Raw genomic sequence first — 12,535 nt, 5'->3', positions numbered from 1 at the left:
CAAGTGACTGGTTCACAAAGTTAAATATCTTGATAACATTTTCTCACAAGCGGCAATTATTGCGAATGGTGGAAGGCTGCACCCAGAGCCACTCGGAGTATGGTGCTTGGAATGGAGACCCCCTATTGGCACACAGTCAACACCTGGGCTCCTTTTGCCATACTCACAGCCGCGGGAACCGTGGCACTATCTTCTCTAATGGCTCATCAAAAGATGTCAACTCTGACAGTGCAGCACTCCCTCAGTATTCCACTTTACATATGTTAAGTCCCTGGAGTGTGACTTTGAAGTGAAAGTGCTAACAACTGAGCACAGCTAACACCAAATCATGGCTTTGAATCACACAAGGCAATTTAATGCACAGGAACTAATATCCCTGTTTAAAAGGCTAATTAAACTTTGGAACATTTTCTTCAATTTGTTCAAATTAATGGGATGAAATTGCAAATTTACCAGATACAACTTCTAAGGGAAAGAAATATCCATCTATAGAAAGCAGATTTAATTCTGCTTTAGAATAAATAGATAAATAAGAAAAGGGTCATTCATAGAAGCAAGAAGCAAGAGTAGGCCATTCGGCCCTTTGAGCCTGCTCCACCGTTCATTTTGATCATGACAGATCATCAAATTCAATATCTTGATCCCCCCTTCCCCCGCATATCCCTTGATCCCTTTAGCTCCAAGAGCTATATCTAATTTCTTCTTGAAATCAGACAACGTTTTGGCCTCAATTACTTTCTGCGGTATTGAATTCCACACATTCACCACCCTCTCGGTGAAGAAATTTCTCCTCAGCTCAGATCTATCCTCCCTTATCCTCAAACTATGATCCCTGGTTCTGGACTCCCCCACCATCATTACATTCATTACATCAGGAGCATATCAGCTCATTAATTGTGTTGTGTGCATGATGTCTAGCTCTATATTGCTTGCAGGATGTATATCTTCATCAATGATAAAGTGCTAAATAACAATGCAATGCCAAAACTTGAAGTTGGAATGCTGGTCTCAAATTTAATCATCCTCATCCCAGCATCACTGGCTACATTACAACTATGACTATACTTCAAAAGTACTTGGATCGGTTGTAAAGCACAAAGGGACTCAATGAATTCCTGAAAGGCACTATACCAATGCAAGAATTTCTTTCTTTTTAATCCTTACCTGACCCTATATTGAGCTTCCGATACATTTTTTTTTGTTTCATTCATTCGTGGGACATGAGCGTCGCTGGCTGGCCAGCGTTTATTGCCCATCCCTACGTGCTCTTGGGAGGGCAGTTTAGAGTCAACCACATTGCTGTGGCTCTCGAGTCACATGCAGGCCAGACCAGGTAAGGACAGCAGATTTCTTTCCCTAAAGGACATTAGTGAATCAGATGGGTTTTTCCGACAATCGACATGGTTTCATGGTTGTCAGTACATTCTTAATTCCAGACTTTTTTTATTTGAATTCAAATTCCACCAGCTGCCGTGGTGTTTCTGGATTAATAGTCTAGTGATTATACCACTAGACCATCGCTTCCCCATATCTACAATCACCAAGGCATCCTAGCCCCACCTCTACAATATCACCTGCCTCCTCCCCTACCTTGAACCATCTCCTGCTGAAACTCTCATTGGTGCTTTTATAACCTTCATACTGATATTCTGATACTCTCCTGGATACTTCAAATCTTCCACTCTGCATAATCTCAAACACATCCACATTTTGCCAAAACAGGCCAAGAAAACGAGCCAAAAGGAAAGCTCATAATTCTGTATACAGAGAGGACGAAATAGTTTGTCAACACCATTTTCTTTAAGACTTTCAGGTGGTCAGATACATATCAACAGGATCGACTGATGAGTAGCTTTTTGTATGCTTGAATGGATTTACAGTCCAACTATTGAATTGGAATCAGTAAACTTAGCCTTGTGTTTCACAGCAATCATCAGACAAGTTTCAGACTGCTGCTATTCAAAACCATGGCATGCGCCATTAAACCATTTAGCCTCAGTTTTTAATGAGCAGATTTTAACAAGTGTCAATTATACAAGTGGGCCTTTTGTAACCAGATATAAATTAAAAAGTCACACTTTACAAGCAAATATAACACATATGTAGAACTGAACAAGCTGTATAGCTTATTATTTGCTGTACAATTTATGTTGACATGCTATTTAACCAGAAGGCAGTTTACACAGACCGTATTAGCTGGGACAAAAAAAAATGGTTCTATTTTATATCCACCTGGAACAAAATTAGAAAACCCCTGGAATTTGAGCGATAAAATTTTGTATGAGGTCTTAACTGAGGAATAAATAATTTAATGAATGCTGATCCTAAGTGTGCTAATACAGGTGAAATTCAAATAGTGTTTGTCTTCACTTCAAATGAACATGGATCATTTTAGATGATTGTACGGCATTTTCTCGAAATGCTTACGTACAGACAATGTGAATTAGTCATCATTATGACTCAACGGTCATAAAAGTCTCAGTACATGGATAGTTTATCTTGTTTAAACAAACTGAACAAATCAAAGTGCCCCCCATCTGCAATAATGTATATTGTTCAAGAACACAACTTCCAATTGACGGTAATTACGATTGCAAAATAGGCACTGTATCGTTTAAAGGTGTCTTTAATCTCTCGTTTAAAAATAAAAGCCCAGGTCGGAAAGCCAGTTAAATATAAAGCAAGTGTTTCTGTAATCCTCGGCTTAACGAAAACATTCTATTATATTTTCAGATAACAATTGCATCAAGTGGTGAGACTTCAAGGGTTTTTTTTTTGACTCATTCACAATTCAAGGTATCAATGTTATCCAGATGGGGCATTTTAAAAGGGAGTTCTAGTTTAATGGTAATACCAGTTATGCAGGTAGAATATCTCTTCCTCTCCCTGCATGGGCCAAAGTATGCATGCTGAGTTTTATATAATTCAGATGAAGGTTGATTCATTTCAGCTGGGCTTTTATTTACTTCATTTCACACCCAAGTTATTTGCGCAGCTACTCTGTTCATTACAGGTTATGAACTCCAGATAATGAACCTTGTCACTTGAGTGGGCAGTCCATTTACTTATTCAAATTATGCAGCTGTGCTAAGGAGGGACATAACGAAAGGAAATAAGAACACAACACTGAAAGAGATTTATGAAGTCAGTCTAACATTCCACCAGGAGTGTTTTGAATCCCCTAATGTTTTACTTGCACAATCTTTTTTTTTGGCGTGAGTGTGAGTCACATATTGAAACAGAAATGTCTCACCTCCACACCATTTAATTTTTTTAAAATATATATTTGTAATGTAGAAAAGAAAAAGTATTCCGCACTTTGGGGAATGAGCATGGGAGTGGAACGAATGAGCAATTCTTTCAGAAAGCCAGCACCGACGCAATGGGCCAAGTTACTTCTTATTCTGCCATATTCACGAGCATCTCAACAATAATCACTTTCAGAGAAGATGCTTCAAAGCTTCAATTTAATCACCTCCATTTATTTACATGCAAAAATATCAGGCGGTGTTTTCCGCCCAGCTGTGCTAATCGAGTAGCGTCATGGGGTAGGAAATATGAGTGAGGTGAAAAATCAGGTTCGTGCCCAATTTCTCATCTCCCCTGATACTGCCGGCCCCATTCTGCCGGCGTAACCAGCCTCACGCCCTTCGCTGGTTTAAATATTCATTCGATCATTTTAATGTCATTAGTGAGCTCGGGACATGTACAAGATTATGAGATTCCTGGACAGAGTGGATAGGGAGCTGCTGTTCCCCTTAGTTGAAAGCTCAGTCATGCGAGGACATAGGTTCAAGGTATGGGGCAGGTGGTTTGGGGGGTGTGGGGAAAAACCTCTTTCGCCAGAGGGTGGTGACGGTCTGGAATGCGTTGCCTGGGAGGGTGATAGAGGCAGGTTGCCTCACATCCCTTAAAAAGTACTTGGATGCGCACTTGGCACATCATAACATTCGAGGCAATGGGCCAAGTGGTAGTAAATAGTATTAGGTGGGAGTTCAGGTGTTTCTCACTTGTCAGTGCAGACTCGATGGACCGAACGACCACTTCTGTTCTAAGATTCTATGACATAATAGTCCAGGCTCACTCAGCTTTCCGACCTTACCAGAGGAGGTCATCACCGGCAAGGCGCATAGATGTTCCTGACCAGTGGGAATCAGATGTGATGGCCTCGCCAGCGGGACCAGAGGCTATTGAAACCTCCTGGATGGTCAGGGGCAGGGGCATGCAGTGCCACTTTGGAGTGCCAGCCTGGCACTGCCCAACAGGCACCGGGCAGTGCCGCAAGCGGGCCTGAGGGGCGGAGGCAGGGGGAGATCTATAGGAGGGCAGGGACGTCTGTAGGAGGGGAGGGAAGGAGAACTCTGAATCGGGGGGTGGGGGCTGGTCAGTGAGGCTGCCAATTAGGAGTTTGGGCCATTGATTCGGGGTTGGTGCCAGCATTCGGTGGGTGAGGGTGGGTGTCTGCCGATCAGGAGGCCGATGATCAGGGGTTGGTCCGCCAATCAGGAGACAACGATCAGGGGTTCGGGCCAGCGATCGTGGGAGGGGATAGGATGGCAATCAGGGAGGAGGGGGAAGGAGGGCCAACTTTCTGGGGGTGCCAGCGATCGGGTTTGGGTGAGGGGGGGGACGGGGAAGAGCCCATGGGGGGATGGGGCAATGTTCATTTGGGGGGCGGTGGATGTTGACAGTCCTCCCAATATTGTACACAGTAAACTGGGAGATCAGGACATATGCGCAATAGCACCCCTAGCAGTCTGCAGCTGGCTTCCCGGCGTGAAGAAGCTCCACCCCCCCACTACTGGCAGGAATCAAGTTACAGCCTCTGTATTACATGGAGTGCCGTAAACTCTCATCACTTTCTTCACTGGGAAAATGGGTGAGGAAAACCTCCCATTTCTGAGAAAATTGCAGCCAACAATTTTAGTGTTGAGGAAAAACTTCAGGTTCCTATATAATATTGCTTCCTTAAGTGATACAAATTAATAGTAAGTAGCTGCATTGGCCAACAAAATGTAATTTACAGATTTTGTATAAAGAATCAGTTCACATACTCACTTAAAGGTTTAAACTGCACAACCATCTGACACTGCTTGGACTGCAAAAGTTGTCCAGGATGGAGTTTCCTCCCACCGAGAGTGTCAACTTTCCTTCTTGATGCCCCTTGTAAAATCCAGTCTTATGTTTCCCATGACCCTAATTGCCCTTGAGAAGGCAGTAATGAGCTGCCATTTAGAACTGTTGCGTTCTGGTCGGTGTAGGTACACCCACAGTGCCGTTATCTGACAGCCAAATCAATCCAGCTGAGCCAATTAAAAGTAGTTAAATGAACGAGCTACATTTTCATAGTATCTTTAACATAGTGAAATGTCCCAATGCCCTTCAGAGAGAATTTGACCCTAAGCCACCTTTACGGATTCGCAAAAGAAGCAAATGCGATGTGAGAAAAAAACTTTTTCACAAAGCATGTGGTTCGGGTCTGGAATGCATTGTCTGGAAGTGTGATGGAAGCCAATTCAATCATGGAATTCAAGAGGGCATTGGATGATTACTTGAATAGAAACAATGTGCAGGACTATGGGTAAAAGGCAGGGGAATAGAACTAAGTCATGATGCTCGTTTGGAGAGCCAATGCAGAAAAGGTAGGTCGAATGGCCTCCCTCTGCGCTGTAACAATTCTGTGACCACACAACAAAAACTAGGATTTATAAGTACCTTTAAAGCAGAAAAATATCCCAAGGCACTTCACAGCAGGCAAAAATGGACACCAAGCCAAAGAAGAAACTACCATGTAGGGCCGTGTCACCTTTATTTCAGAGTCAACAGATTGTTGATTCAAGCCTTAATGCAGGTATTGAACATGTAAGCCAGAACTTTCTGGCTGTTCACATCAGCAGGATCTTCTGATGCTGCCAATGGTGCACCCCCGCTGTAGGTTTTCCGATGGCATGGGGATCAGAACCAGAACATCCCACTGCTGGCCAACGACGTGCCGTCTCCCGCCATGAGAAAGATACGGCAGGGAGACCAGAGAATTCTGCCCACAATCTAGGCTGAAACTTCAATGGAGTACTGACAGGATGAGCCATTTCCCCCCCCCAGACAAGATATTAATCCAATATCAATGGGAGATTCAGATGGGTTTGAGAACACCAACAAACTAAGAAAAGAGGGAATTTTGCAGTTTATGACATCTTGTCTGGCATAAATTGTGTCGCAAGAAGTCTCACAACACCAGGTTAAAGTCCAACAGGTTTATTTGGCAGCACAAGCTTTCGGAGCACTGCCCCTTCATCAGATGAGTGGGAGTTGTGTTCACAAACAGGGCATATATAGACACAAGCTCAATTTACAAGATAATGGTTGGAATGCGAGTCTTTACAGGTAATCAAGTCTTAAAAGTACAGACAATGTGTCTGCCAACATTACGGTGGCCATTCTGCTACATTTCTCAGATGCAATGAGGTCAAACATAATTGCATATTTGTCCTTGATTTCTTACTCAAGTCATTTTCTCGTGTGATTTAGTCAATAGCCTTCTTGCCTCAAGAAACCACTTTACAAGGTAAAGATCGTAGGCCCGTTCCTTCTCAATCTTTCAAACCCTTGCCAAACAACAAGTGCTTCAGCCTGGTAGCAAACATTTTACAGCTGAAAGCTCCAAAATTGCAAGATTGTCCTGGTTATTTTTCTCTATCTTTTCTTTATCACCTCATGCATCATTGTTAAATTAAGATTTTTCTGGAAATGGATTCCGCTCTTCACACAATGTACATGTTATCAGACAATCAGACGTAAGACAGACCAGGTATGGGAACCAGATTGCTTTACTGGAGGATATTGGTGATTCAGCTGGGTTTTTATGATAATCCAGTTTTCATTACCATTTCTCTGATGCCAACCCACAAATTATCAGATTTATTGAATTCCTTTTCACAAGTACCATGGTTGAATTTGAATTCAGGTCTCTGGGTTGCTCATTTATGAGGAAAGTTCAATTATTCTGCATCTTTTCTTCCTTAGATGAATGATGCAGGATAGAATTGAAGTGTTTAGTGGCACGGTGGCAGGGGTGGCACAGTGATTAGCACTGCTGCTAGGGACTAGCGCTAGGGACCCAGGTTCGATTCCAGGCTTGGGTCACTGTCTGTGTGGCGTTTGCACATTCTCCCCGTGTCTACGTGGGTTTCCTCCGGATGCTCCGATTTCTTCCCACAGTCCAAGAATGTGCAGGTTAGGTGCATTGGCCTTGCTAAATTCTCCCTCAGTGTACCCGAACAGGCGCTGGAGTGTGGCGACTAGGAGATTTTCACAGTAACTTCATTACAGTGTGACTGTAAGCCTACTTGTGATGAATAAATAAACTTTAAAATGTGATTAGGAAGAATGGATCCAACTTAGTATTCCTGCCGTGCACAGAATTCAAGGATAAGGGCTCATATTGACTAAAGAAAATGGGGTGTGCCATAAAAGAAAATCAAGAGAGTTCAGTGAAGTTGATCCTGTGGCCGGGATCTTACTGGGGCAGGCACCTCATACGCTGCAGGAAAAGATGCCCTGGGGCATGGTACATCTGCGAGACAATGTAAACACTACAACGATGGATGAACAGACACTGTGCAACAATCGCCAGGCAGGAGTGTTCCCTCCCAGTCAGAGAACACTTCAGTGGCCAAGGACATTCGGCCTCCAATCTTCAAGTAAGCGTTCTCTAAGGTGGCCTTCGAGACGCACGACAACACGGAATCGCTGAGCAGAAACTGATAGCCAAGTTCCACACTCATGACAATGGCCTCAATCGGGATCTCAGGTTCATGTCGCACTACTTGTAACCCCACTATATTGTTCTGTGGGGGAAACATCTCCCTGACTGTCCTGTTTTGACACCATGCATACCTTGATTGCGGGTGATGATCTCTCTACCCGAATTAGTTTGCATAGTGTTTAGTACCATCTTACTCTTTGTTTGTAATTATCTCTCTGCCTTAAACAATCGGTTCTAAGGTCATCCCTTCACTTGTTGTACAGCCTGTCGACACTTTACACATACTGATTATACTTAGCTGCTTGCCTATTAGCACTCGTGATTCCTTGTAAAGATTTGTTACTCAGCTGGCCTACACTGTCTGTACTTATCATTTGACACTCTTGATTATCTGTTAGTGTCGGGCTATCATCACTCCGTCTATATATTCTGTGCCTATGCACCTCGCTCCACTTCACCTGACGAAGGAGCAGTGCTCCAAAGGTTTGTGATTTCAAATAAACCTGTTGGACTATAACCTGGTTTCGTGTGACCTCTCATCTTGTCCACCCCAGTCCAACACTGGCATCTTCACATCTTCAGATCAGCCATGATCTTATTGAATGGCGGGGCAGGCTCGAGGGGCTAGATGGCCTACTCCTGCTCCTATTTCTTATGTTCTTATGGACACCTTATAAACTACAGATAGTATCGTACAGGAAATGTCTAAAGTTACACACGCAGGAAGTTTTATACATATTGTTATAGTTATTCTAGTCATAGATCTGTAGTTAAATATATGATCAAAATATCAATCTTGCATAGCAAGACATCAAACATCATGAGTGGTATCAGGTGAATCAACAATTAATCTGGCTTAGTGCAGTCGTGGAGATTCATGTGATTGGCCAAGAGTGAATGTTCTTTTGGGTAAGGGCTCAGATGAGTTCAGCTACTAAAGCCTCATTATTATAAGGCAAATAACACATCGGCCCTCACCATCCTTAAACACATTAAGCATGTCACTTGATTCAGGAACCTAAGGGCTATAAGAACCATCAGAATAATACAAGTTACCAATGTGAAGAGAGGAGAAAAAAACTTTGAATAGGTCACTGTAAAAATAATAAAACACGTTACAATGAGATGTAGGATATGAAGTAGGTTACTGGTGAATTTGACCAGCATGACAACTCATGATATGAATCTCATTTGCGATCTTCAAAAAAGAAAGAAAAACCTATTCCAATGTGTTGAGATGTTTATTTTCATTATAATTATTGGAATGTACACTGAAGCAAAAATGCCCCAGTCTCACTAATCCAAAATGAATTTCAGGGTGCTGAGAGCAACACATTCTTGTGAAGTAACTTGCTTTTACAGCCCTCACTGTTCATCTGTATAGTTCATCATGCAAGAATAGCTTCCAGACATGAAATTCTAGTAATCTTTTCATAGTCAACTTTTCATTATCTTGACACTATCAAGATCAAGAGCAAAGCAAATTTTAAAGGCTCAAATGAAAACAGGTGCATAAAAAGTATACTTCTAAGTCTTTCAATCATCTGTTTTTGCAAAAAAATGTCGTTATCTATGAACTTCAATAATCCAACTGACAAGCTGACAAGCGACTTCTTACAGAGCATTATTTTACACGTTATTATGTAATTACGTTCGTCTCAATTCTCCAATTGCACCACCACCATCTGGTGAATAAATATCAAACCAACAACTAAGACACCACCAACTGGTGACAAATGTTAACTGCTACCACACATAAATGGAAGCATAGGAATTATAGCATTGAACAAGGCCATTGAGCCCATCATGCCTATGCTATTATTTTCCAACCAAAGTCCCTGCCCTATCCAGATACGCAGGAACATAGGAATAATAGTGCGTCATTCAGCCCCTAGATTTGTTTCTTTGCAGATCAATTAGTTCATGTAATGTCTGTATCTTAACTCCATCTACCTGTCTTGCTTCTTGTAAAACTCGATAACCATCCTTACCTATTGTGCACCCATTAGGATATCCAATATTGATAATCTGTCTATCTCCATTTTAATAAATGGAAACCCAATAAACCAAAGGATGCTACGGCACATATAATTTTCAAATATCAACTTCAGCTCTTTCAAGTAATGAAAGGATAATGCGAGAATAATTTTCTGTTAATAAACACAAATAACAATCACATCATTAGAGACTGAAAGTTGTATCTACTGCCCTGAAGTGTTTGCGTAGCCCTGTATGAGGTGGGAGGAGGGGGATTGTCAATGTATTTTTAAAAAGCAATTCATTAGTAAATTGATCAGAGGCTGAGGTTTGTGCTGAAACTTACCAATAGTTAGAGAAATTACAAGAGACAGCTAGGTTACTTCCTCAAATATTGTCATGTTTGTAGAGATTCTATAGATCTATGGCAAGTCAGAAGTCTTTATTTGACAACATGGAATTCTCCGACCTCGCCTGCGGATGGGATTATCCGGTCTCGCTGCTGTAAACGGAGATTTAGCTGAGTGCCAAATTCTCCGTTCTCACTGGCAGCAGTAGTGGACCGTGCAAGAATAGAGAACTCTGACCCATAATTAAATAACATTTTTATTCCTGGGATAAATCCAGAGGAAATGTAACTAGCCTAACTGTAAACACTTAGAAAGTCTGAATACAATTCATTCTTCAGTAAAGCCTTTGGTTTTATATATTCAAATATAAGGTTCATTTTACTAAATTACCGTTAGTTCACAAAACTTCCAATGAGAAAAACAAAAAAAAAATGAGTGAGTGAATGTGACTGAGTGTGAGTGTAAGAATGTAAAGCATTTGATCCATTACATTTTAGATATCATACCTTGATACACGTGAAAGCAATCTTTAAATTATAAAAGCAAGGCCAATAATTTACTGCTGTTGCCAATATGAAGAATTACCCTCTAATTAAGGAGCAAGCCTTTGAGCATAGTAGTTGCATTCCTGCCCGAGTCAAAAGGTGTAAGGTCCACCTCTTCAAACAATACCAGCGAGCAGAGACTGATTCAGCTACCATTTTAAATTCTGGATTGGCACCCAGAGAGATACTGGGAGCGGGCAGTATTATTCTGTGCTGGTTACAGCAGCAGAAGGTGGATTCACGGTATTCAGCCTGATAATCCTTCCACTACTCTTCAGCAAGAGAAGACATTGAAGCCTTCTTCTTTCAAGAGAAAGAAGGTATGAAAACAAACTCTCGAATTACCGTTGGGAAGTGCCAATTTGGAGCTGAGAGACTTTGTGGCCTCAGCGAGGTCAGCTGCATATTGGCAGCAAATAAGTACATATTGTGCATTACATGGTATAATGGTCCGATTCTTATAAAACAGTGTACCTTCTGATATACTATGGTCAACACTGCTGGAGATTCCCTGGTAAATATGTAAACCTGCAACAACTTTTGCTAAAAGCAAATTCTTTACTGAAAAAAATTACTAGAGTTTTGGGAAACCAATATTTCACTGGAAAACAATTTTTGAAGCTCCACAGATGGCTAAATGGGTAAAACAACTCGCTGTGGTACTCAGCCACAGAGACCAGGAAATCCCCCAGGTTCAATTACTGATTTGAGCTACATTAACTGAACTCAGCCATATTGGAAGAAGGGGGCTCACAAGTGAGCTCGAGATCACTGGATCACTGTTACTGCTCCCCAGTGCTAACCAGCTGGAAGGTAGATGCACCTGGAGAAAATCAATTTCCCCTACCCCCTTCCAAGACAGAACAGTCTGCCAGCACTAGCTGTCAAGTAAGAAGCATAAAGAATGGATCTTTGAGCAAAGCAGTGGATACTGGCAGGATTTAGCTCAAGCACTCTACATAAGCCTGAAAATCTCTCCACTCTGAGCAAAGCCTGTATGGCTGGAAAAGCTCAGCTCCTCAGATCCCATTTCTAAGCTGTTCAAACAAACTAATTGGTCTAAAATTGGTCATGTCAATGGTATTTGTGTTAACATTTCCATTGTCTTCTACACTTCCACAGAACTACTAAAAATACTCCTAATTAAGAACAGACTTATTTGAAATAGGCACTGGAGAAAAGTGGACTATTCATTCACATGAGAACATTTCAGCGTCGACCCTTGTACAAGCATTGCATAAGATCGGGTAAACTGTGTACTTATGAAAAGCAGAATTGAAGAGCAAAGCAAGCTGTGTTGGAGGTGGACAAGTATACCATTGAGGTACAACCGATTAAGTGAAGCGTCATTTTCTGAACAGTGTGTGACCTTATATATACATTTATATAGGAGATTTGCTGTATATGATTGCAGTTATGCATGCACATTTCGATTCTGGTTGTTGAAAGCACTTCGGGCTACAATTCCAAGTGAATACTTATGTATTTCTTAACATAGAATTTACAAATGTATTAAAACATCGTAATTTCAACATTCATTCTGTCATTAGTCAACCATTCAATGTTAAACGCAAATGAATAGAGCAAAGATATCAATGAATGTGACCAATACAGTAAAATTAACTGCCTCTGGTGCATTCAGAATGGATGTCAACTCACCAGTATGATGGAAGCCGAAGTAATTTTCCATAAAAAGCTGTGCTGAAAGGAGGGATGACCGGGGCAGGAGGACAGAATGATCCTCCACTATCCAAGGAGGTCAGGCCTGCCTGGAAACCAAATATCTGCAATAACAAAGCAGAGGGGATCAAATCTGCACAAGAAAAGGTTTAATGAAGACAGGATGAAACATGTCAACTTCAATTTTCTTTAAAATGAACGCACACTAAACACTTGTC

General features: G+C 41.6%; 1 protein-coding gene across 11 annotated transcripts in view; it reads right to left on the bottom strand.

Annotated features, from left to right (window-relative positions):
- Window positions 1–12,535, bottom strand: part of vps13b (vacuolar protein sorting 13 homolog B) — a 993,302-nt gene that overhangs the window by 745,245 nt on the left and 235,522 nt on the right. For all 11 annotated transcript variants that reach the window (XM_078215655.1, XM_078215652.1, XM_078215654.1 and 8 more), the window contains exon 16: window positions 12,297–12,421. In XM_078215655.1, coding sequence (XP_078071781.1) covers window positions 12,297–12,421 — 125 coding nt within the window. The remainder of the gene's footprint in view (window positions 1–12,296; window positions 12,422–12,535) is intronic.

Source organism: Mustelus asterias, chromosome 7, assembly GCF_964213995.1.
Source record: "Mustelus asterias chromosome 7, sMusAst1.hap1.1, whole genome shotgun sequence".
In the NCBI taxonomy this organism is placed as follows: domain Eukaryota; kingdom Metazoa; phylum Chordata; class Chondrichthyes; order Carcharhiniformes; family Triakidae; genus Mustelus; species Mustelus asterias.
This window is presented reverse-complemented; position numbering and strand designations above follow the sequence as displayed.